General features: G+C 40.4%; 1 protein-coding gene across 1 annotated transcript in view; it reads left to right on the plus strand.

Annotated features, from left to right (window-relative positions):
* The window catches only part of scn5lab (sodium channel, voltage gated, type V-like, alpha b), a 173,653-nt gene that overhangs the window by 48,365 nt on the left and 99,473 nt on the right, over nt 1-25,815 (plus strand). Inside the window, exons 4-8 of the mRNA XM_066682864.1 lie at nt 5,900-5,989; nt 12,398-12,526; nt 14,815-14,906; nt 17,360-17,611; nt 23,945-24,008. Coding sequence (XP_066538961.1) covers nt 5,900-5,989; nt 12,398-12,526; nt 14,815-14,906; nt 17,360-17,611; nt 23,945-24,008 — 627 coding nt within the window. The remainder of the gene's footprint in view (nt 1-5,899; nt 5,990-12,397; nt 12,527-14,814; nt 14,907-17,359; nt 17,612-23,944; nt 24,009-25,815) is intronic.

A 25,815-nucleotide genomic window follows, 5' to 3' on the forward strand; every position in this document is an offset into this window, starting at 1 on the left:
ACATTTACCTCAGAACGAGTAAATACGGTCTTTGAAAAAGCTGAATAATATTCGTACAATATTAATACAATCTAATAATCGTAAATTATTAGTTTAAAAATCTTAAAATGAAAAACGATAGATATAAATACTACATTTATTATGATTCGTCAAGAGTTTTAAATACAGGAATATCTTCTAATGTGATTCCAGTATTGGGAATTAACAACTGCCTGAGTTACGTTCACACTTCAACCACCTCTTTTTGGAATTGAGGGTCTCTGAGGGTGAGTGAGCTCACTATTGCATTCTCAACCCACGACTCAGACTTGAACATTCCAGGGCTCTTGCTATGTATGGGTGCTCCTTTGTGTGAACAAGGCCAAGTTTGGATGGCTTGATTCCCAGCTATGGAGCGATCAAACCTCCGAAGGCCTCAATGCCATCCCCACACCCTTGCCTTGCCAGCAGCTGCTAAATATATCAGCGGGTGCAGTTAGCCATGGTTCAGGGTGTTAAGAAAAATAAGGCCTGTGGACACTTTGCTCTCGTTGGGCTGATAAGCAGGTGAAAACAGTTCCTCTGAAGGCGTCGCATCCATACACTCGCCCAACCTTCTACTCAGATCCCCTTATAGGGCAAATGGGGCAAGCTGCACAAACCATAGCCCATAGCCCTGTGACGTCCATCATTAGGCAAACCTCACATTTCAGCTGTCATTAGCAAAGTTGGATACCTCTTGTCAAATATTGGTGATTAGTTTTTTGCAGTGAAATGAAGTCGGGGAACGCAACAAAATCAGTTTTTACTGTATGACGTATGACTGATTAATCTGTTGATTTAATGAGCTGCACACATTGGAAAATAATCAAATATTAAATACATATATATATATATATATATATTGCATATAAATTATGCAGAACTGTTCTCAGTAGAACTGAGATGATTTAAAAAACAAACAAACAAAAAAAAAACATGTGATCTGACCAGCTGCCCAGAACTTTTGTACACACCTGTGTATCTCAGATTTCAGAGGTACCTTGCACACATACGCAAAGAGAAGGGCAGTACTGTGTGTGTGTCTGTATTGTGCGTGTGTGGTGGCTGAGTGGTGAAAAGCACTCACTTCCAGGCGACGGCACAGACACCACACGCCTGCATTAATAGCAGATTACCCGGGGGAGTGGGCGCCAGGAAACATGTTTGATTAGCCGCTGCCACGAGAGCACATTCATAACACACAGCCTCTGAGAGAAGGCAGAGCGCTAGCCTCGCAGCTCTGCGCTCAAGTGATTGCACTCATTAGAAAAATGCGAGAAATGCGATTCGCAAATCAGCGTGTCTGCGCCGGGCAACATAAGCAGCCTATCAGAGGAGAGAAATAAACTTAAGACAAGCTGCTGACAACACATGCTCTCCAGCATGTTCCAGACTTTGACAGGCCATTTCAGGGGGAATTCAAAAGTGCTCGGGCTGCTAACGTACAGTGCCCTGGAAGCCCGGGAAGTTTTTTTTTTTTGCCCTGAAGCAGATTTAGGGGGTAATTGACTAAGCCGACTCCTGAAAATGGACTCTTAACAGCATTTTGGCAGCTTTTATTTGGCAGTGAAGCTGAAATGGACTTTTCCCATTACGAAATTGAGCAGATGCTTAGCGTGCTTTTGTCTAGCTGCTCTGCTGTTCTTGTTGTCATGATTCACAGAGAAGAGAGCAGACAAGAGGCTGCTGCAACACGAGAGCTTCCAGAGGCCTCTGACTGTGGTTACTGGACTCCACAAACTTTAAAATCACTTTCACACAACACAGGATAATTCAGTGTTGTCAGATATAATCAGAAGTCTTTCCTTAAAAACTTCTTCTTCCTTCGGCTGCTCCCATCAGTGGTTGCCACAGCACATCAACCACATTATCGATTTGGCACAGTTTTACGCCGGATACTATTCCTGACACAATCCTCCCTACTTTATCTGGACTTTGGGACTGGCGCTACAACTTGATGGATTCCAGTTGCTAGGTACACACACTCGCACCTATGGACAATTTTCCGAGTAGCTAGCGTGTTTTTGGACCTTGGGAGTAAACTCAAGCACCCGGATGAAACCCATGCGGACACGGGGAGAACACACCAAACTCCTCACAGAAAATCACCCTGAGTGGGGCTTGAACACACAACCCCAGGCCCAGGACGGTGGAGCTGCGTGACAGTGACACTACCTGCTGTGCCACTGCGCCACCCTTTTTCCTTAAAAAATCGCAGCATTACTTCTAAGGTGAAAGTCTAAATGCAGGAAGTCATGCGCAAACTTCGCAAACACTCTTCTACCCCATAAAAACATGTACAACGCTAACGTCTCAGTGTGAGCTACATGAGGACAGATTTGGATTAAATGATGGGATCAGATTTATTCCTTATTTCTTCTGATATCACATTCCTCATTTTATGCTGATATCAGCATGATCTTAATTAATGATTAAATAACTTCAATTTAGGGCGGCACGGTGGCGCAGCAGGTAGTGTCACACAGCTCCAGGGACCTGGAGGTTGTGGGTTCGGTTCCCGCTCCGGGTGACTGTCTGTGAGGAGTTGGTGTGTTCTCCCTGTGTCCACGTGGGTTTCCTCCGGGTGCTCCGGTTTCCTCCCACAGTCCAAAAACAAACATTGGTAGGTGACTTGGCAACTCAAAAGTGTCCGTGTGTGTGTTGCCCTGTGAAGGACTGGCGCCCCCTCCAGGGTGTATTCCCGCCTTGCGCCCAATGATTCCAGGTAGGCTCTGGACCCACTGCAATCCTGAATTGGATAAGAGTTACAGATAATGAATGAATAACTTCAGTTTAGTGTATCCAAAATGGTATATCGAAATATAAAGCCCCTTTGATCTCTCATATGTCTCTCATATGAAATATTTCTACGAAACCACTATCAAGGCTATCAAATCTAGGCCTTTGTGTGCATCCTATCAGAGTATAGCTAAAACCCCCAAACCGCTACACTAAACTAATCCTAAAGCTGCAATGTGTCAAGAATGAATGAATGTTTTAAACTGAGGGGGCGTGGCTGACAGGGCTCATCTGTACAGTGATGAAAATTAGTGAAGCGAAGGTGAGAGATATGCTTGAATATGGAGTGATGTTAATCGAGCTCGGTTGCAGGGACTGAGTGTTTGTTCTATGTCTCCACAAGTCATGGAGTGCAATGAGAATTGGAACTAAATGAAGCTTGTTTGAAAAATAATCCCAGGTATTTCCTTTGATGTCCTTATTTGGACATCACAAATAGTTTTTACTGAGTGTAATATGATATTTGTATCAGCAGCACTGAGCAATGAATTAATATATATATTAATTACACTTCATGCTGCTGATTCAAATCTAATTCAATAACGTAATTCTGATCCAGTTCTGTTTAAACCCAATCATCAGATACATTTGCTGGAATGCATCACAATCCACATTATAAAATGTCTTGCAAGTTTTATCCAATGACATATGTCCTGCAGAAAGTAACTAATTCCTCACATTTGCCAAACTTACACAGTGCAGCTTTAACCCCAAGCTACACAAGCCATTGCTCTAGTATGGTAAATCATATGTGTTCTATCTTTTTCAAAACTGTCCAGTATAGATGTATTTACTAATATAATTATGTAAATCCTTAACAATTTCCCACAATATAAATCTAAATCTGCATCGATGACTTCCCTGTGTAGCTGGAAGATTTGTTCTGATTACATACAGACTACGAGGAGAAGTTCAACATTAGAGACATGTCAGAGTCCAGAGAGAGTTAATATTGTCATAAAACATATTAAAAAAGGGTTTTTTTTTCACGCTGGTGAAAGGTGGGCAGAAAACACGTCTTGAAAATACCCTGTTGTCACCAATTGCAGAGACACGTAATAAGGCCTAGATTACACTCATACGCAGAGATTTCAATTTGCCCTTTCTAAAAGAAAATGATGAAAATAAGACAATGTAGGAGGGCCACATGCTAAGACTGTATTTACAGGAGCAGGATGGGCCCACGCCTCAGCGACTAAATCATAATTTTCAGCATCATTTAGCAGAATGAGCAGATGTCAATTACTGTCAACTGGTTGCTGTGAACAATTTGATTTTTAAAACCCCCACATTACAAGACCCATAAACCCGTAATCAAACCCTGTTATGGAGTATCTATTACCTGAATTAGCCTCATGGAGAACCTAAGAAACACACAGGCGTTTGTCATTACCTTTCCCTTACTGGGGGCTGCTTGTTTTTTTGGGGGGGAAATCAAATGCTGAGATGTGCAGCAATGGTTTGTTGTTTTTGGTGTTGTATAACAGCACTAAAAATTTGAAATGAAACAAAGAGCAGTAAGCTGTAATTTGAGAGCCTTTACATTGATAGTGGATGAATCACATAGGAGTCACATCCCTTTTATTCACAGAACGCTCATTCCAAAGGGCCATGAATAATTGGAGAGATTAGCATAATCATGACCAATAGACATCAGCAAAAGCTGGTTTTTGTCCTCTCTGGGTCTGTAATACGTTAATATTTCATCAATGCTTTGTTTTCAGTAAGTGAATTGTGTTTCAGTTTCACTAGAACCATACGCTCGTGTATTCTTGCTTGTCCAACATGTCTCCTAAAATGAAGGGTACTAATAGGGAACAGGTCTGATACTGATGTAAGGCTGGTTAGTGCTGGAGTAAAACCACCTTTCCAACTCATCCCAAAGGTATTGGATGGTGCTCTATCACTCCAGAGAATACTTCAGAGTGTTGAGGCTTCTTACGTCTCTATCCCATAATTGGCATTGAGCATTATGACCTTAAGCTAACGTTCAGGGTTTTTTTTTTTAGACTGAATGTGGTTTTTTTTCAGTCCGTCAGGACTCTATTGTGCCTCTAGCTGGTTATTACAGGTTGCTATGCTAAACTCAGTAGCGCTCTTATGGCTTTTTTAACAATCTTATTATGTAACATTGCTGTAAATGTCCTCAAATGAAAGCTTTCATTCTGTACTTTATAATAACTGTATTTATTTCACCTCATGATTTTTCTGGAGTACGGAACCAATCATCAAGAGCTGTAACTGTTCAGTTACTCATGTACAGAGGGCTGGAGGGAGTAAAAAATATATTTTGCGGAAAGAATTTGCAAATTGTGTGCACATTTTTAAAATTTTATGGTAGACGTTCATATGCTGTTCCCATCCTCTTGCAGTCTTTAAACTGAAAGTTAAATTTATTGAATGTGAGGCCACGTCAGGGAACGCGAAGGGCGGACTGACGGAGACGAACGCACACGCTACAACACAGATACTTTATTAACGAAAGAACAAAACAAACAGAAACGAACTTGAAGGTAAACACGAGGCGAGGAACAGATGAGAAACAACATGATTAGAGCTGGGAACGAAACACAAAATAACACGAAACAACACGACTTGTAATAGGACCACACAAAACAACACGACTTGGAACATTGCAAAACAATACAAAACAAATGACTGATAACAGGAAGTGACAAAAAGGGACTTAAATACTAAACACAGACGAGACGCACCTGAGACAGATAATGAAAGGGCAGGGTAACAAATGAGACACAGACGAGGAGGCGGAACAAAGGCGGGACTAAGGCGGAGACATGAACAATAACAGACAGGACCATGTGCTGAGAGAGCACATGGCGGGGAAAACAAACAGGATTGGGCCAGGATGTGAGAGGCCACAAATTCTTAATTTGTTTCCACAATTTAAAATTCATTCTCTTTAAGTTATTTTAAACACATGGGGCCACAACTACTCAATTTGTGCCCATCATTTCTTAATTCTGTTTTTTACTGCTGGTCCAGGGATCTGTATTTACGGACTGAACTGTGTATATATATGTACATTTAATGTTGTTCTTTTTTCCCTTAACTCTGCTACATTATTCAGTCTGTTTATTATGTGCACTATTTTGACCAACTGCTGCTTTATGGCCATGTCCGAACCAGCGCAGTGGGCCAAGTATGTCGAGTAAGTACCCTCTCCTTCTTTGTCTGTGCACATGAGCCTCTGTGGAGTGAAAGGGGCTGCGTCAGTTCGTCTGTACCTCTTTCTGTTCTATCTCATAACCCTCTTTGACTGTATTGACCTCTGAACTGTGCCCTGTTTGTCCTGATGTAAAGCTTTGCCAGGTGTTTGTTGCCTTGCCAACCTCAATTAGCAAGTAAGTTCACAATATGACTGTGTCAAGCCCATGACTTTGCTAATTGCACCTCTGCTATGCTACATCGGAATGAAATCATGGTATGGTTGTCATATACCGTTCTGTCTTTCTAAATTTCATTAAAGGGATTGATTCCTGGAAGAAAACAAAATTAAGTGATAAAGTATTGTGAGGAATGACAGAAATTTTAGTTAAATTTGGCCAACACTATTGTTTCAGAAGAACATGGGTTAAGTCCTTCCTATCTATCTATCTATCTATCTATCTATCTATCTACAGGCATACCGACCCACACACCCACCCACCTAACTACCTACCCCCTACCTACCCATCTACCTTTTCATCTTTTTATTAGGGTTGCCTGGTAACACATTTGACCATATTTCCATTTCTAAACATCACCCTCATAAGTAATACTGGTGAGTGAGGTTTAATCACCTTATTGTTGGGTGTGGAGCATGCAGATTTAAATTTAATTGCCCCCGGTAGCTTGTGGAGAGGGCAGAGTGAGATTTAATTGCCTTCTGGTAGCTCGTGGAGCATGCAGAGTGAGGTTCAATTGCCCTATGCTAACAAGAAGTCTCTGCTTTATGTGTCTTAGTGTGGGCCAATAAAAAAGAATAGGTTTTCTGTTAGGAAGTTATTACACAACAGGAAAATCCCTCAATGCAGTTAAACCCTGCTCCTTTATGTGACAGTTTATTCATTTGATATTGAAAAAGAATTTGTCATATTTCCACACATTTTCATAATTTTCATATGCTGACATTTACCAATAAAGCGTTACAACTTAACATGATCCTACTTTCCCTAGTCCAAGTCTGTCTGTCTGTCTGTGTATCTATCTATCTAAACATAGCACAAAACGTTAGAAAATTGGTGTTTAGTATATTATTTCTGTGTTGTAACTTGGGTTGTGTGCTTCTTGGCAATAAGTCTTATATCGTTGGAAAGCCTGTTCCCTTTTAAATTTCCCTTTTAAATGGTGCCACATTTGTAAGGAACATGCATTTGCGGGATGAGCAGTAGAGCTGAGTATGTGGGTTGCGGCCATGAAAAATTTGCCAAATCCTGTCTGCCCTGTCATTTTATGTGGCCATACAACAAGACCAGGCTCCTGTCTCTTTAAATGAGGATCCATAGACGTCAAAATCAGTTGAAATCACTGATACAGTCTGACAATAACTGACTGAATCATTTGTAGTATTTGGCTTAAATAATGCCAAAAAAGAAAAGACAAGACATCTGTGTTTGGCTAGTTCCGCCTACTGTGCATGTCTCCACAACTAAGGGTGAGCTTTTCCCACTGGTGCTAATTGGCTCGTTATATTGAATCGTGTTACTTCCTACATAAACAGAGTCCATAGATGCCATGTTAAGCTAGGGCTGGACAATAATTGAGTATTGATATATATCACAATATAAAATATTTCTATAACTATTATATGATTGTAAAATATTTTCAATATTTCAATATACATTATTTATTACATCTTTCAGCACACACAATTTAAAATTTAGCTTAAAAATAGTAATATTGACAAAACCAATAGGTTTACGTTCGATGCTAACGTCGTGTTTCTTGTTTGTTCTTGGAAGTTTTTCAGTGGATTTTATACGGTTCATATTAATATTAATTATATTGTATCGACTAGAGATGCATGAATACCAATACTGGTATAGGCCTGTCACGGTGTTCCTTTACTGGTACGTGTATTCGCAAACAAGGCTCCAATACCAACATCTGATACCTTGTGCCTAGTGCACATTGCTGCGCTAATAAACAGACAACTCAAAATGTCGGGGATCTGGAATTAGGTCACAATCTGTGATGGCAACCCAAGCAAAGGGGACTGCAGGGAGAACTCAAGAACAGAGCTGTTTTGACTGTTCTCAAACATGGTGGATTTTTCTACGCTCAAAGTGTATATTCCTTCCTTAATTTGCGAGAGCACTGTTCCTTGCCTGACGTGTTTTTTCTTCAAACGAAATTATTTTTCCGCTTGTGAATTTTGAATTGGATCCAGTGCCATAGATCAGGCTGCTGCTCTTAAATAAATGCTCCCAATAAATGAACACCCCCAAGTGTGGAACTTCCTGATTGCTTAAATTGGTAACGGTATCGGCAAGTACAAAAATACACACACTTGTATTCATACTCAGTTGGAAAAAAATGGTATTTATGCATCCCTAGTACCAAAGGTAAGAAATATACAGTGGTATAGTGTTTGGTCGTATCATCCAGCCCTAGGTTGAGCTTTCCTTTTCATTCCTCACCCAGTGACCAATGTTACTAGACAAAAAAAACCCTGTTCTGACCAGCATACAATGTATGCCTCACCCCCCCCCCTTTTCTTTCTCACACTGACTTTCTATCTAGTTTAATTGTTGGCTGTCTATTTTTTGTGGTTCTACCTCCCTATTTCTCTCCCTGTCTCTGTTTGGGTCTGTTTGCCTGTCCCTTCGTCTCCTTGTCTGTCTGAGTGTTGCTGCCACAGTCTGTCCTTACAGCCCATCAATGTGCCTGTCTGAATCTCAGTGCGTCTGTCTTTCATCTCCAGCTTCAGTAAGGCCCAGGCTCACCTACAGCAACTAACACACGCTACACGTGCATCAGAACGGATAGCCTGGATTTATCCCATGTTTGCCACCATGTAGCCGATGTAGTTTGCTGTATTCTGAGACCTGAGCCCTGCACTGAAAGTTTACAGAGGGAAGACGTGAAACTGGTCATCCTTTAATGAAGACCATCACACCAGCCTCTTTTGGTGCCTGTGCACTTCTCACTCAGTGTTTTTCCAGATTGGGTTTTAGATATTTCCTCTACCAGTAGGTGTTCATTGGCATGTAGCATGCAGTGAAACCCTGACAATGACCACACTTGTTTTGACCCAAGGAAAAGTTGTACCTCTCAACAACTTACATAGATCATAGTAGCTTAGCTCTGGATATGTGCACTCACACCAAACAAATGATAAAGCACAGTGGTCTTGAATCTTTTTTAGGAACCGTAATGAAGATTTATTAGTAAACAAGAATTCAAAAGCATGTGTTTATTATAAATATAACGTTGACATAAAAATATCATCCCCATTAACTTTAATTAAGTTCACATTTATGCTGTGAGTCTAAGCTTCAGTGTGTTGAGAGGTATGATATTAACACAGAAGATTTCACTATAAAGAGCACCTGATTAATGAGAGAGAGAGAGAGAGAGAGAGAGAGAGAGAGAGAGAAAGAAAGAACCAGACAGGGGGCCAGGAATATGACCGCTGCACTTCAGAATGCTGCATCCTTCATCAAAGTCACCATCCACTCTGTTATATTGTCTCTTTCTTTGATGGTCAAAGTGATGTGCTGGATTTTAATGCCCATTCTTGTCTTGATGATTGCCAACTCATCAAGCAGCAACTGTCAAAAGAGCTTGCTATTCATACCTCAGGGGCTGCCACTGCACATGTCCTGCTCGTGTCTTATTGGCTCACGCACACACACACACACACACACACACAGTTGTTTTCATTTAATGTCAGGACATGGGGTCTTTTATGTATTATATTTACAACAATATTAACTTAATATCTGCAATTATACATAAAAAAGTAAAAACCAATAGAAATACTGTATTATTCATTCATTTATTCATTCATTCATTCATTCATTATCTGTAAGCGCTTATCCAGTTCAGGGTCGTGGTGGGTCCAGAGCCTACCTGGAATCATTGGGCGCAAGGTGGGAATACACCCTGGAGGGGGCACCAGTCCTTCACAGGGCAACACACACTCACACCTACGGACACTTTTGAGTTGCCAATCCACCTACCAACATGTGTTTTTGGACTGGAAACACACTCCAGGAGGAAACCGGAGCACCCGGAGGAAACCCACGTGGACACGGGGAGAACACACCACACTCCACACAGACAGTCACCCGGAGCGGGAATCGAACCCACAACCTCCTAGTCCCTGGAGCTGTCTGAGTGCGACACTACCTGCTGCGCCACCGTGCTGCCCAATACATGTATTAGTATTTCATTATTTATTTTACAGTTTTGGTGTATATTAAGGTACATTTTTGAAGAACATTTCAGGGAGTAAATTAAGTTTACTCTAGGTGCAGATGTAGAGGTAGTAAAACTGTAGAGTAATGCACAAAATTTCCAAAGAAACTCAGGTTTGGACAGAGGTCCCTCATCGCTATGCTTCAGAAGCGCTAAGAGCCAATAAAAACATACATCCTCTATAGGTTAAAATGTATATGTTGTTGTTGGTCAACAAATGATCATAGTGAAGGTGAACAACATTTCTAAGTTTCTCAGACACATTACTTCACAACAGAGCTGTAGGAAAGGCCCTAAGCAGCCCACAAAAGATGTCTTTGGTGAAAGAATTGTGTGTAGAGTCCAAGAACACCAAAGCCTTAGCGAAATATGGAATAAGGAACATTAGGGTATGAAGCTGCTTCTTTGCAAATGACACTGCGGCATTACACGTCACTGAAGGAAAAGTGAATGGAGCAATGAACCAGGGCGTATTAGAGGAGAATATAATTGCTTAGTAAACTGAATCTGTGAAGAAGATTGATATTTCATCAAGACAGTGACCCCAAACACACAGACAAAATTACTCCACACTGGGTTCTAATTAAGAAAGTGAAGGGGTTTGCATGGTCTTGCCAATCACCATTGAAAATATATCGAATGTTTTAAAATTGTGAAACTGTCAGACGGACCCTCATAACCTTGGGGAAATTAAGATGGCTTTCAAAGATGAATGGACCAAAACGTAACCACAATGCTACAAAAGATAATTACTTCTTATCGTAGACATCTATAATTACAACAATAGATTTGCAAATGAGTACAAATTTTCATGCCAAGGGTGCTGTTAAATTATTTCACTATTAGTTTACTTTCTTGAAACATCTATTTATTTCTTTATTTATCCTTATTAATATGTACATTACACATTTCTTTTGTATAATACGTTTTATATAAAATAAACAAAGGGCTTTAATGTGTTCCCTCACTGTAAATCACTACTTATATATAATAAGAATTTTCTTTAATCTAATCCTAAATATAACCCTAGTATAAACCTCAATACTAATTATAAATTACCAGGCAGTTTAACTAAGAAGGCAGTTACCTAGAAACACAACTAAAATTAGACTGTAATTTATTGGGTCCTTTTGAATGAAAGGTTTTACAGCGTTCTTACAATTGTAGGTTCCTACATTTGGGGAAAGTAATTTTACTTTTAATCTTAGTGAATTTTAGAGTGGTTTATTTACTACAAATAATTCAGTTAACAAAATGACACTTCACTGTTTCCTATTTAACTATTTCATTTGTTAGATTTTGCCCCCTCCAGGGTGTGATCCTGCCTTGAGGCCAGTGATTCCGGGTAGGCTCTGGACCCACCGCGACCCTGAACTAGATAAGCGCTTACAGACAACGAATGAATGAATTTGTTAGATTTTGCAGTACATAATTTAGTTCAAGGGTGTGTTCTCCCCGTGTCAGCGTGGGTTTCCTCCGGGTGCTCCGGTTTCCTCCCACAGTCCAAAAACACACGTTGGTAGGTGGATTGGCGACTCAAAAGTGTCCGTAGGTGTGAGTGAATGTGTGTGTGTTTGTGCTGCCCTGTGAAGGACTGGCGCCCCCTCCAGGGTGTATTCCTGCCTTGCGCCCAATGATTCCAGGTAGGCTCTGGACCCACCGCGACCCTGAATTGGATAAGTGCTTACAGATAATGAATGAATGAATGAATTTAGTTCAAGTGTTTTGAGGCTTAGCAGCATGTTGCCCAAAATATTACATGGTACTTAGGAGTTTGTACCTCACACTTATTTATATAATTGTTACTGAGAATTTCTCTGACCGTAAAATAAACATTTGCCTTAATATGTTTGCTTAGATTTATAGGTTAGTTCTGTGTTCTTCTGGATTTCCTCTGTAGGACAAGGTTTTCAGGACACACACACACACACACATACACACACACACAAACTGTCCTCCAGCCCCCTGCACAGCTCTCTGTCAGTCATTTGTCTGGTTTACCCTTTTTTTTTTAAACTCCAACCTGAGCTATATGGTTTAGTTCATACACTGGGGAGGCTTGTCCTCACTTACTTTTCTGTCCCATTGATTCTTAATGGTCTGGGTTTATTTTTCTGTCCCACCCCCCCACCCCCACCTTTTCCTTTTTGTCCAGGTACACCTTCACTGGGATTTACACTTTTGAGTCATTGATAAAAATTCTGGCAAGGGGATTCTGCATTGGACCATTCACATTCCTGAGGGATCCATGGAACTGGCTGGATTTCAGCGTGATTGTAATGGCGTAAGTACATCTTCCCCTTGCCTTTGATTATCTTCAGCGACCTCTTTGACCCCTTTTATCCACCCTTGACCCCTCTTCTCCTCTGGATTAATCGCTACATCTAGACCCACTCATAGCATTAGCACAGGTCACTGTAATTGGTCGCACTTGTCTCATGAATAAACAAAAAACCATAGGACAATAACAGTGGAATTAGGTCTTGTCTGCAGTATGCAGTTATGCTAAATCTGTTGTGCAGCTGGGGCATGAGAGAGCTGATATGTCATAGATGTTGTGTTTATTAAGAGAAGTCGTCCAGGTTGGAATTACACCCATTTACCCTGTCCATGACCCTAACCCCACCCCCACCCCCAAAAACATGTTGCCATAGCAGCCATGATAACAGTGGATTTGTGTGAATCATCCCAAGTGTTTGTGCTGTTCAGAAGTGTTGTTGACCACCATGTCTGCCTCAAATCTGTGGTTGCACTATTCCTTCTCTTTCTCTGTATTTAGTGTCTGTTCCTGCTAGAGATTTGTTCTGTATTGAATGTACGTACAGGGAATTGCTGAATTTACGGCTGAAGTAGTGAACTGTCATTATGTGTGACTGCAGTGTAGATTAACAGTAAGACAGATGAACGCATACAAGTAGTGCTTTCATTTTAAATTGACATTTAATGAAGTATTCACCCAAAACCAAAAAAATACACATGACTGGGACATCTCAAACTTGGAGTTTATCTGAGGTTGGGGGGAGGTGGGGGAGGTCACAGCAAGGCCAATGAATGAGATACATAATGCATCCCACTTTTATTAATTCGTCTCTAAGTGTGATTTGTCATTTTTTGTTTGTTTGATTGTATTCATCAGTGAGAAGTTGCAGTAGTGTATGACTTACTTTGTTTAAAATAAATTCCACTGAAGTATGGCAGCAAAAGGCGTATACGTGTGGGAACTACTGACTTAACTGATCAAACCCTCATTTACTTATCCTCAGAACCTCCTTTTGTTTCCCTAAATAAACTTTCTGTGGATGTTTCTTTAATGATATTTGAGATAGGGTTTATAGTCCCATCGTGTGATACATCGTGAAAGGCACAGATCGCAAGGTTTGTGTTAAATTTTTTATTTTTTTTTACCCCCTGGAACTGAACACCTAAACCAAATACACATGCAATGGTGTTATCTCTGTTTTACATGATTGTCCGTCCCTCTAGGAATGGACTGTGGCCTGCTTGTGGCCTGGGTGTGTCCAGTGATGAAGTGCTTATTTCTCGTTGGCCTTTACGACTTTATTTCTCTTCTCTGAACGGGGCAGTTGTCCTTGAACTGGATGCCTCCGCTGCAGCAGATAGATTCTTAGGCCCCACTGTAGTCAATAAGTCACGGCAGTGTCGGGACACTGACAGGGCCGCTGGACACCATGCCTGGCTTTATTAAATCCAGACTGATGACTGCGAAACAGATACGAGCAGTGATAAACGATAGACACCCCCCCCACCTTCCAATCCAGGTTTCTATGGAAACAGAACATCTGAGCGATACCTTCTAACAAAATCATATTCTAACACCACCCAGGCCTTGTCACTATCTCATCTACTGGCTCCACATGTGATATTACCAGTAGCTCCATTATATCCCCCCTCCCTCCCCAACCCGTACCACCCCTCCTCCCCTTCCACCCCCAGCTGACCCTCTCTCTTACAGTAATTCAATCAGTGTAATGGTCAGAAGAGATGCAACTCGATATGAGACTAAAGCAGCCGGGTCCAGGCGACCTGATCCCCTCTATGAAATCAAAGCAGCTTGGTGGTTATACTGTTAGCATTTCCAAACTTTGGGGAACAATATATAAACTGAAATATGTTTTATTTTTTTCCTTACCAACATTTTTCACTCTTGTTTCTCTCAGATGTTTGTCTTTTTCAAATAATTGTAATTTGATCCTGCAGGTTTCTAACCGAATTTATTAAAGTAGGCAATCTGCAAGCACTTCGAACATTCAGAGTCCTCCGAGCTTTGAAAACTATTTCCGTAATTCCAGGTAAGGGGTCACCATTCCTGCGTTCTAGGCCACAAAAAAAAAAAAAAAAAAAAAAACAGGCTTCAGTGTCGCTCCTTGTCCAGCCCAGCGTGAAACTCCTTCGATGTCAAGCTACTCCCAGCCCACTTATCCTCAACTTTGTCTTTTGCAAGCATCTCATGCCCATATGCCAACAACGCCACACCCCGTCCCCTCTCCTGTGTTGTTTGCCTGTTGTTGGTGCTGTTGTCATTGTGTGCGCTTCAATTTTCGCTTATTGCAGATATGTTACTGAGTTTGTGGACCTGGGCAATGTCTCAGCGTTACGGACGTTCAGAGTCCTACGAGCACTGAAAACTATCTCGGTCATCCCAGGTGAGATGGGCGTTAACCACTAAGGCCTGCCCCTGCTGCCCGAAGGCTATAAGCCTACCCGACATTTCCTTTCCTTCCAAATAGCCAGGCTCTTTTGGAAAGTCTGGAATGCTATGTGTAGGCAATGAGACTTTTGAGTTGGGAGACATAAAGTAGCATGTATAATATGTCATAGGAGGTGCTTTTGAATAAAATCCATTATGATCACCAAGCCATCCAGGCATTAATCAGGCTACTCTGTGGCCTACTTGTGGCCTGAGTGAAACGCTCAATGGGCCAGAGCAATGTGTTTGCCTAAAAGATTTGCTCCACTTTATTTTCAAAGGTCCATATCTTATATTTGGTAGCATAGCAACACAAAAACAATGTTTATATACTTTAATAACCACAAGCAGACTTGGTTTGTTACCGTTCCTTTAAAACTGAGATAATCCTATTCTGATTGGCTGCTTTGTGTTGTACCTGATTGTAAAACAAGCAGTCCAGGAAGAAACACCCCTTATATTGTACCTGGATGGGTGGAACTAAACTGTGCTAAAAAGTTGCATATGTGACATCACAAAAACGATGAATACTAATCAGGCTGTTTTTGCTCAATTTCAATTTCCATACAACAATGTGCACATACTTTAACTTACTATTGTATTAAAAAATTGTTTTCTGAGCCTTTAAAGCATCATTAGAAATTTCAGACGGTATTAACCCCTGAAGTGTCAAACAAAGGACCTCCAAGTGTCAACATGTTGTACAGCACAGTGAACACAGAGCAGTGAAATTAGATTAAGGCAGATGTTTCAGGTTACAGCTTGGCCTCTAGCTTGTAGGCTCGGCTGACTCACTCCAAAAGTCTCATTAGACCTTAGTGCTTAACACCTAACACAGGCATGGATAGCTTTAAAGTGACTTGCATGGTAAGCCCCAAGCATTGACAGCAGACGCACAGCGCAAAGCTAAAATTCTGCCCTTCAAGCCATTATTCGGTGGCACTGACTAGTAAAACCTGAGGGTAACCGTCAGCACAAGCCGAGTAACTTGATTTGAAATGTTTTCAGGCACATGGAAAGGCCAGTAAACTTTAAAGAAATACCTGATTCAATCATCCCACCGTCAGACTCACGGTGCGAAGCCAGAAATTCTCCCCAAGCGTCTGTTTTCAATGACTCAAGTCTGTGGACATTTCAGTACACACATATATAGTGTGTATGTTAGCCTTTACTGTTGTGTGATGTGCCTGCGTGCGTATGTTATGTTGTTTTGTGTTAGAATGTAGAGTTTGTGTTATTGTTGAAAGTCGCCAGTAGTTTGTATTAGAGTCTAATTCAGTTACAGGTGGTGGGCATTGATTTTACTCTGTATACTATTAATATGTGCACAATGACAGGTCACTAAATGGACCGTCATAGCACTGTAGAAAAAAGTACTGTAAATTGACTGATAATATAATATGTAATATGCCAGTGCACACTACAAGGATATGGCCAAAAATTTGTGGACACCTGCTCATTTAACATCATAGAATAATTAACAGCTTCAACCAATTTGGGAAGGATTTACACTAGCTGAATTGGCCTGGATCACCAATCGCCAATCCAATTCTTCTCAAAGGTATTGGATAGTACTCTGTAACTCAAGTTTACCTGCTACTTTACAGTGCAATACTGGGTGAATTTAAAATAACACCAATGTAAAATAAAAAAACAAACCCTTACTAACTACACCCATCTGACACACACATACACACACATAGCTGCCTGCAGCTGTAATCAGCCACACGTTTTTAAACATTATTTTTTTCTCAGAAGATTAATATGGTTTTTATTGAATAATCAAACATAATAACCACCGTGTTCACTCACAACGAGAACGCAAAGATTTTTAACCAGGGTTGTGGGCACAGGTCCAACAGATCCAAACAGGATCAATGCCCACCCAGTCAGCCTCTGGTAATTCAACACATGCAAGTTCACGCACATAGACATGTTCTCCTTTGCTGTTTTGTGCACAATCCATCGAGTCGTAGCTGGCGTGCGAGGGATAAGTGGAGCACTAAACACACAAGTTTTTGTGAAGCGCGTAAAGTGAATCACCCTTCATCTGCAATGGCAGAATATTTTTGATGTCACCCATGACAAAAGCAGATGGCAGACCAGTTGGGCACACACATTGGGCAGAATAAACTGAGGTGTATAAGCAGCTAATACAGAGTGTTCTGTTTCGTTTCTTGCTTCATTTCTCTAAAGTATACAAGCTGTGTGTGTGCAGCAGAACCTCCAGGTCAGCAATGAGTGCACCTTAAAGTAATTACAACAGGTGTCTACAAACTTTTTGGGGGAAATGTGGATATCCAATAAGAAACCTACCACAACATTAGCTTGAAATTTGCAGTGAATTGCTAACGCTAACCACATGCTGAAAGCCCTTTCCTCTGTGGCTGTCTTGTGTTCCATATTCAGGCTTGAAGACTATTGTGGGTGCCCTGATTCAGTCGGTAAAGAAGCTGGCAGATGTCATGATCCTGACTGTGTTCTGTCTGAGTGTGTTCGCTCTCATCGGCCTGCAGCTCTTTATGGGAAACCTGCGTCAGAAATGTGTGCGCAGTACAGCCCACTGCATCAACAGCACTGTCCCCTTATTCTACAGCAACAGCACTTTCTTCTGCAATAATAAAACCTGGTCCTCAGTGGAGGAGTTCGTCATGAATGAAGGTATGTGTTGTTGAACATGCTTGAACACCCACGAGGTGCTCTGGCTAAACCCACCCCTCCTTTGCTCCACCTCAGCTGTTTGAGAACACTTGTCTGCGTCCACCGTCTTTGATGATTCATCTAAGGCACTTCGCATTTGATCTTTGTATTGATTGTGGTTCACTAGATCAGATCACTCAGGGAAACTGTGTGTGAAGGTCCTGACTTGTCACTGGCTGCTTGTGATAAGTGTTCTCTAAAGTCACGAGTACTGAGAAAAAAATATTATTATTAATTAAGATTGACAAGTCATTGTCTTATTCAGGGCAACATAGAACTGTAGATTTTTATCTGACACAGGACTGTGTGAACGTGTCAAACTTTCGTTTATTTAAATGGCCTTTAAATATGTAATTTAATTTTAGGAGTCTAGCTATGGCCATCATAATGGAGAGAACTCCTAACAACATTGCAACACCTGGGAGACTATCAACACTGTGGGTCAGAAACGACATATAGCTGTAAAAAATTCAAAAGGAATGTAACACGATGCTATGAGTTTCCGTAGAAAATCCAGATCCACATTTTTTAAGGTTTTGAATATTTTTTTCTGATTTATCACTATGCACTGAGATACCTTCAGTCTTTAAAAGGTAGTAATAAATAGCCCAGACATAATCTCAGTGGTAGGATATAATTGGTCTTTTTATTCCTTTGGGGAAAGAGGCTCCTTTCACTCGCAGTGTAAATGTATGATGTTCACAATGGTGTTGCTTTCAGGTACTCAAACTAATCTCCAAATAATTCTGATGGTGTAAAAAATGGTATGAGGTACAGCTTTTCATTCAGGGTCAGGGAACCAATTGTTACCAGTTGTTACTTAAATGTATTAAGAGTTTAAAATGATGCTATAAGATAGTGATGTTCATCCTGATATAAAAGCTTACATTTATACAATAAAATTACCTTTTTATAAATTGTTCATTTAATACAGCCTAATATTAGAAGAGCCTGTTTCCAGGAAGCTTTGGGTAGGACAAAGCACAAAGAAAATATATCCTGTATTTTGACTTAACAACCTGAATGTATTTTGGAAATGTAAACACATTTAGAATTTAATGCCTACAACACACCTCAAAAAAAAATTAACATGTTTACCACTGTGTTATAATCACCATTCCTGTTAATTACACTGTTTAATCATTTGGGAACTGAGGATACTGAGGAATTGCTGTGGTTTTGTAGGTGGAATTTTTGCCCATTCTCGCTCGATAAAGCTGCTCAGGGTTCCTGAATCTTTTCACAGTATTATGTTCTTTTTTGAACAAAGGGTTAAACACAAAGGTGTTTCACACAAAGTGGTGAGTCACAGCCCCTCTAAGTTTTCAAAGACTGAGCCTTTTGTGAATACACCTTTTATATTTTTTTATATTCACCTTCTTAAATTTAAATGTTTTAGAATTATGTAATTTTAATATTTTTCACTCTTCACTCTTATACATCTCTCAACTTTTCTGGAGTGTGTTGCAGGCACAAAGACCTTAATGTACTTGTATATTACTACCATCAAATTGTGGAAATGCACTGTAGAGATGCTATTGTGATTGTTGGTAATGTAGCATGTAAAGTTCAGATTGAACTAGTGGCACTAAGCATGCATTAACGGTGCCAGTGGGGCTAGGTACAGCCTTAGTCACCAGGGAGACCAGTGTGGATTTACGGTTCTGGGCGGTAAAGGGTAAGGTAGGACTGCAAATCCAGCTTGGAGGGGGGTGGGTATGGGACGCCAGACTTCACTGTTAAGCCTTCTGGAGGTGTCAGGGGCTTAATTCAGCAAAACACCAACAAGAGGAGGTGCCTGTCTGATGACCCCTGTGAAGAGCTAATGATACACTGGGTGGTTTGGGTACTCATGGGCTGGGCTCAATGAATAACCGCAGATGTTAAGGAGAGCTAGTTGCTGATCGGATCATAAACGGCCACAGCAGCTGTAGTGTTGAGGTGTAGGATTCAACAGAAATTTTGTGGCTGCCAGCAAGAAGAGAGTGGGGTGGTCCCTATTTGAAGCTCTAATGGATTGGCACAGGATATTTTACATCTTATCTTGTGTATGATTATAATTATTATTTAATTTGTGTTTCTACAGTATGTCTACATCTTATTTTCATTTGCCTAGCTGTGCTGAAAGGGCTAACCTTGTGGTCATAGTGTAGCTGTTTTGAATAAGCTCTTTGAAATTTCCCAATTTGAAAATTCCCAGTTGTTTCACTGTAAGCATGACCTTGTGCCATGTAGTACATCAAGCAAGAATGGGAAAGAATTCCACCTACAAAGCTTCAACAATTAGTGTCCTCAGTTCCCAAACACTTACTGAGTGTTTTTAAAAGGAAAGGTGATGTAACACAGTGGTAAACATGCCACTGTCCCAACTTTTTTGGAACGTATTGCAGGCCTCAAATTCAAAATTAGTGAATATTTGCAACTTGAATCTTTGTAGTGTATTCAATTGAATATAGCTTTAAAATGATTTGCAAATCATCCTATTCTGTTTTTATTTATGTTTTACACCTCATCCCAACTTCATCGAAATTGGGGTTGTACTTTTTTCCCTTTTTTCAGCCTACAGTTAGAACATTATTCAGGCCGATATTGTGGTTGAATATGACCTTTTGTAGCTGTACAGCAGCTTCACTCATGGCACAGTCTTGTTAACAACCATCTCACTGTTATCCAAAGGCTATTCTCTGTTATCTATAATGAATTACTTTGAGGATCAACACTTTTTGAATTGTAAATCAGAGTGGGATATTAGGCCTGTTGATCACCGCTTTGTGATTGAATGACTATTAGGTGAGCAGACATCTATTTAAGATGAAATTTAGTCTTATTTTTGGTTGGTCTCATTTCATTAGAATAGCAATTAGGACAGTGCTGGCACTCAATAACGTGACCTGCAGTACTGAGATGTAGGACAGTGACTTAAATAGATGGATCTTTCTCCTGATGTGCCTTGTCATACCATGATAATGACTAAAGTGTCTTCCAGTAACCTGTATGACTCTCAGTGCAATCTCAATGCTACTTCTTGGAGGCTAATATCATGCATGAAAAATGTATGACACAGCCTCAGTTTCCCTAACTTTGCTAATTGCACAAGTTTAGATCGATTGGACAGTGAGGTCCACCTAAGTCTTTATTTCCTGAATCTTAGAGAGGTGAGGTCATTTTTTCTCTGTGAAACACATGACGAGTGATAAATAAGCATTTATGTTTGTAAACTGCTTAGAATTAGTATTTTTTTTTATAAAGTAAAAGATGCCAACACAAAATCCAATACAAATTCTATATCAATTAAAAAGAATGTTTGAAATACACTACAATTAACATTCATGTGTATAACTATCATACAAATGCAAAAATCACAGCGCAAGCTTCTTAGTTCTAGATACTTAATATCCCACAACTGATAGCAGATACAGCTTGAGCTCCAGTAAACAGACAAGCACTGCTGACTTCTAAAGGTGTTACAGCACCATGACTTTTTGTTTTTCGCTTTCTGCTTATTATTGGTAAAAATTGAAAGTATCAGTGTTTAAAAGTTAACTATAAGATCTTGGTTTTCAGTTTGTGCCGTAAATGCCAAAACATGCTCCAAAGCAAGGAACAATAAAAGTCCTACAGTAGTGCTTATTTCTGCCATCATCATCACAGAGGATTTGTGGTTCATTCAGAAACTCTGCTTTTTTAAAGATAGATTGGTTTGTTTGAGTATGGAACCAGACTGTAGCATATGTGTGTCTGAAGATGAACTTAAGTCTGTAAGTGTTTATTCTCTGCTTGAATTACCAGAGAAACTCATCTAATACTTAAGCTGTTTAGTTTTGTTATACTTTCAGTCTTTGTTTACTTTCATGCAGTTAGCATCCTCACAAATATCAAATCAGTTCCACTTTTAGTTACGTTAATGTAACAGAAATTGAGCAACATCCTCATCTCTTTTCATGCTTTTCAACGTTTCAAAGGTCTCCACTGCCCAGATGCCGTTTCTTAGCCAGACATTTTTCAAGTTCAAACAAACCAGAGAGCTAGCAAATGGTGAGGAAAATTCAGTAAATTTTATAAAAATGTTTTTGGATTCAAATTGGGAAAATTACCATTAATGAAACATTTAAGGCTTGTAACAGAAATATTAACATATTTACTTTTACAGTACTCCTTTATATACAGAGTTTTCATGATGTGCAGGCTGTCAAACGTTTTTGCTGTCAGCATCATAAACCGTGCATATGTGCGACTGATTTTTGTTTAAGTACTGCATTCATGGTATTCAAGCTGGCATCATGGCTCCTCTTTCATATGGGCTAACAGTGTTATTGTTCAAAACAATAGCACCTGATCAGGCAGCACTCAGGCAGTGGGAACATTGTGCAATCTGATAAGCGCAGCCGCACAGAGGCTCTGAGGCTCGAGTCGAAGTCCAGGCCTCACAAGAGACACATTTAAGGCCATGCTGCTGAAACCAGGAATGTTGACAGCTGGAGGCTGAAGCTGGGGCGGCCTGCCAAACTCAACCTGCTCCAGACCCCCCCCCCCCCCCTCCAGCCTCTTCCGTCTAAAAGCACTCCAACCCTCGAATGGTGGAGAGGGATGCAAAGAAAAGGGGGGATATTGTGAATTCTGGAGGAGATAAAATGGCCTGGCAGCAAGGCCTTTATACATGCTATCTCCCAGTTCCTCTTTTTAAGAGAGGCACACACGAGGCTAGTTGGGTTGATGGGTTTCATCGTCATCATGTACAGGCCCCCTCCACAATTCCTGAAAATAAGTAAAAAGGTTTGTAAGATTTCTCCCTTTAGTGAATTCTTTTAATTACTCACTGAACAATTGAGAAAAACACAAGCTTGTTCTAAACTTGTTCTAAAAAATCCCTTATCTATAGTCATTATTTTAAACCCAACATGCCATGATTATTAACACCTCTGCATTGAATATTTCATACAAGAAGAAAAAAGGAGGACGTATGTTCTTCCTTGTACACTTTCCTCTTTTGCGCACTCCATGTTTTCTGTAGAGTTTAGATAAAGTGACTGAAAGAGCTATAACAGAATTCAGTGGCGCAAAAAGTTAGTGTCGCTGTCACTCAGCTCCAGGGTCCCAGGGCTATGGATTTGGGCCCTGCCTCAGGTTACTGTTTAGTAAGAAGTTTAGTGTGTTCTCCTCATGTCTAAGTGGGTCTCCTTGGAATGCCTGTTTCCTCCCACGGTCCAAAAACACAAGTTTCTAGGTGGATTGGCTGTGTAAAATTGTCTTTTGCGGTGTGTGATAGACTGGTGATGTGTCCAGGGTGTCATCAATTTTAAAAACGTAAAATATCATCGTAAAAAGGCTTGTTACATAGGTTTTCAAGTGATTTCGATGGGTGCAATGATTGTGGAACATGTTCTAAGAATTTGTTTTTGATGGTTTTGTTGACAGATAAATTTACTTTGTTGGAAGATTAGATTTAATTGTGAGATATAAAATTTTAACACAGCTCCTGGGACCTGAAGGTTGTGGGTTCAATTCCCGCTCCGGGTGACTGTCTGTGAGGAGTTGGTGTGTTCTCCCTGTGTCCGCGTGGTTTCCTCCGGGTGCTCCGGTTTCCTCCCACAGTCCAAAAACACACGTTGGTGGGAGGATTGGCGACTCAAAAGTGTCCGTAGGTGTGAGTGTGTGAGTGAATGTGTGTGTGTCTGTGTTGCCCTGTGAAGGACTGGCGCCCCCTCCAGGGTGTATTGCGCCCAATGATTCCCGGTAGACTGTGGACCCACCGCGACCCTGAACTGGATAAGTGCTTACAGATAATGAATGAATGAATGAATGAATATAAAATTTTAGTCTTTACCAGGGGTGCCTGTAATTATGTAGGGGACTGCATCATAGAAAAGACCCATAGAAAAGAAATGTCAAACACCTTAATATCCGTGTACTTTCTCCTAGAAAGCATGCTCAGGCTTGCTGTAATAATAGCACTCATATTTATCTCCATCTGAGCTCAAGAAAACCATTTCACCAACAACTCAACAATTTCAGAACTAAGAACCCTCTCTGTTTCTGTGCTGTACATCATTTTTAATATTTTAACTGGATCTCATGTCTCATTTTTGTCTAAAACTATCTCTCCTAAGGAGTTTTAAAAGAATCATAATAAAGTCCAATAAGAACAATTGGAATACTGATTACTTTACTATGTTCTTTGCTTTGTTATGTTCTTTACTACAGGTTTAAGTTCCAATTAGCTGTGCTGAGTGTGGATCTGTTTTCATTGACCAGGTTCAATGTTAGTAATATATTTGTTTATTATTCTCCCCCCAGACAACTACTACAAAGTGGAAGGAGCGAAGGATGCCTTAATATGCGGGAATTCGAGTGATGCTGGGTAAGTGAAATGGAGGCTCAAATGTTATTTGTTGTTGGATAAGCAGTCACTGGCAGGAGTGCTGTGCGTTTTTGAAAGCTATGTGGCTTTATTCATGACCGCAAGATTAAATGTGACACTTTTACAGCTTCTTTCGAAGGCAACCTGAAATCAAAATGGCTCTCTTTTTTTTACCTTGTAACTTCATGCCCTTAGTCATATTCAGCATGATTCATCATTCATCATTACAGAACACGGCTCTCTGGAATAGAGCCCCTCACTGACAATCCATTCTGAGTTTGAAATGCTGCCTTCAACTTGCTTAAATAGCTGCTAGAAAGTTCATAGCTTGTGTATTTACTTTACCTGCACTTTTCTAGACACCCAAAAAGCTTACATTCTTTGTAACATTAGGGAATCCCCTCATCCAGCACCTGGGTGTAGCATCCACCTGGATGATGTGACAGCAGCCATTCCAAACCAGTACACTCTCCACACGTCAGCTGTTTGGTTCAGAGGCAAACAGTGCAATACAGGAAACACACCTAAGACATGGGGTAGTCCACTGTAGGGCATCACACACTTACGCTATCTTCCCAATGCCTAAGCTGTGGCCGAACTCAGCTGCATTTCTTGGCCTTCGTATACGGCCCGGAAATGTAGCCAGTGTTCAGAACGATTTGAAGGACGTAACTGATGTATCTTCATGGCCCTCATTTACCCACAATTCTCTACACACGAACAGCACGTTGGAGAAAATAAGACATGGCAAAAAACAGAGCTTCAGAAGTTTCAGGAGAAGATATTATTTAGCTTGTAAAGTGTAAAATAAATGACCAAATTAATTTGGCTCTATACCATATTTAATAAATAAGCTTTTTTGGCATATTACAGCACCATAGAACGCATATATTTTATTTTTAATCCCAGTTAAAAAGCATATGTTTAAAATTCCAGTGTTTAAGTTCGAAGAATGAATTTTAATAATATTTTTAAAATAGTACTGCCTTGCAGAGTAATATTAATAAGCAAATACAGTCTGTTTTAACTTACAGTTACAGCTTCGAAGCTGATAACACCATTCCGCTGACATCACGATGCAGCCTCCTTAGACATTTCCATTTGTGTGGCCTAGGTTACTAAGAAGGAGTCTTCATAGGACGGCCCTACCGAGGCCGCAGCCTGGGCTTTGGAGCGCAGTTACAACCATCCACACAATCACCTGTGGGCAACTCCACAGAGCCAATCCAACTACTAGTGTATTGTATTCATTTCTCATCAACACTAAGAACTTTCAATATTAGTATAACTTTCTGTTCCAGTTTTATCCATGCCTGAATTATGCTTGGCCTTGTATTTCCACCAGGCTTTAAAGCTTTAAGAAAATATTTATAGTTTTGTAAAACTTTGAATCAAAATTTTGTGGCTTTTGCCTGACAGTGAAACAGTTAATAGAACAGTATAATACAAAGTTTTTATTATATCACCATGCCAATAATATCATGTTTTGCCTTCTGCTCCCACCACCCACACTTATTATTGAACGGAAACCCTCAGTCAGCTCAGACACCCTCTGTGATACTGTGTTTTACTTAGAAATAGAACTGAAATATTATATCACATCATATGGCATTACTATTTCTCCTGCTTTATCTCCATCATTCACAGGACGCAGACAGGGCTCATGCATAAATGTAAAGCAGAAAACAGAAAGAGAGATGTTTATAATGAAATGATGCTGAGATCACTTGAGAGCGGCTGCTCTGTGGCCTAATTGGCTGTGTGAATGTACAGCAGCTCGGCGGGCCAGTGGGGGTCTGAGATTAGC

Source organism: Hoplias malabaricus, chromosome 10, assembly GCF_029633855.1.
Source record: "Hoplias malabaricus isolate fHopMal1 chromosome 10, fHopMal1.hap1, whole genome shotgun sequence".
Taxonomy (NCBI): domain Eukaryota; kingdom Metazoa; phylum Chordata; class Actinopteri; order Characiformes; family Erythrinidae; genus Hoplias; species Hoplias malabaricus.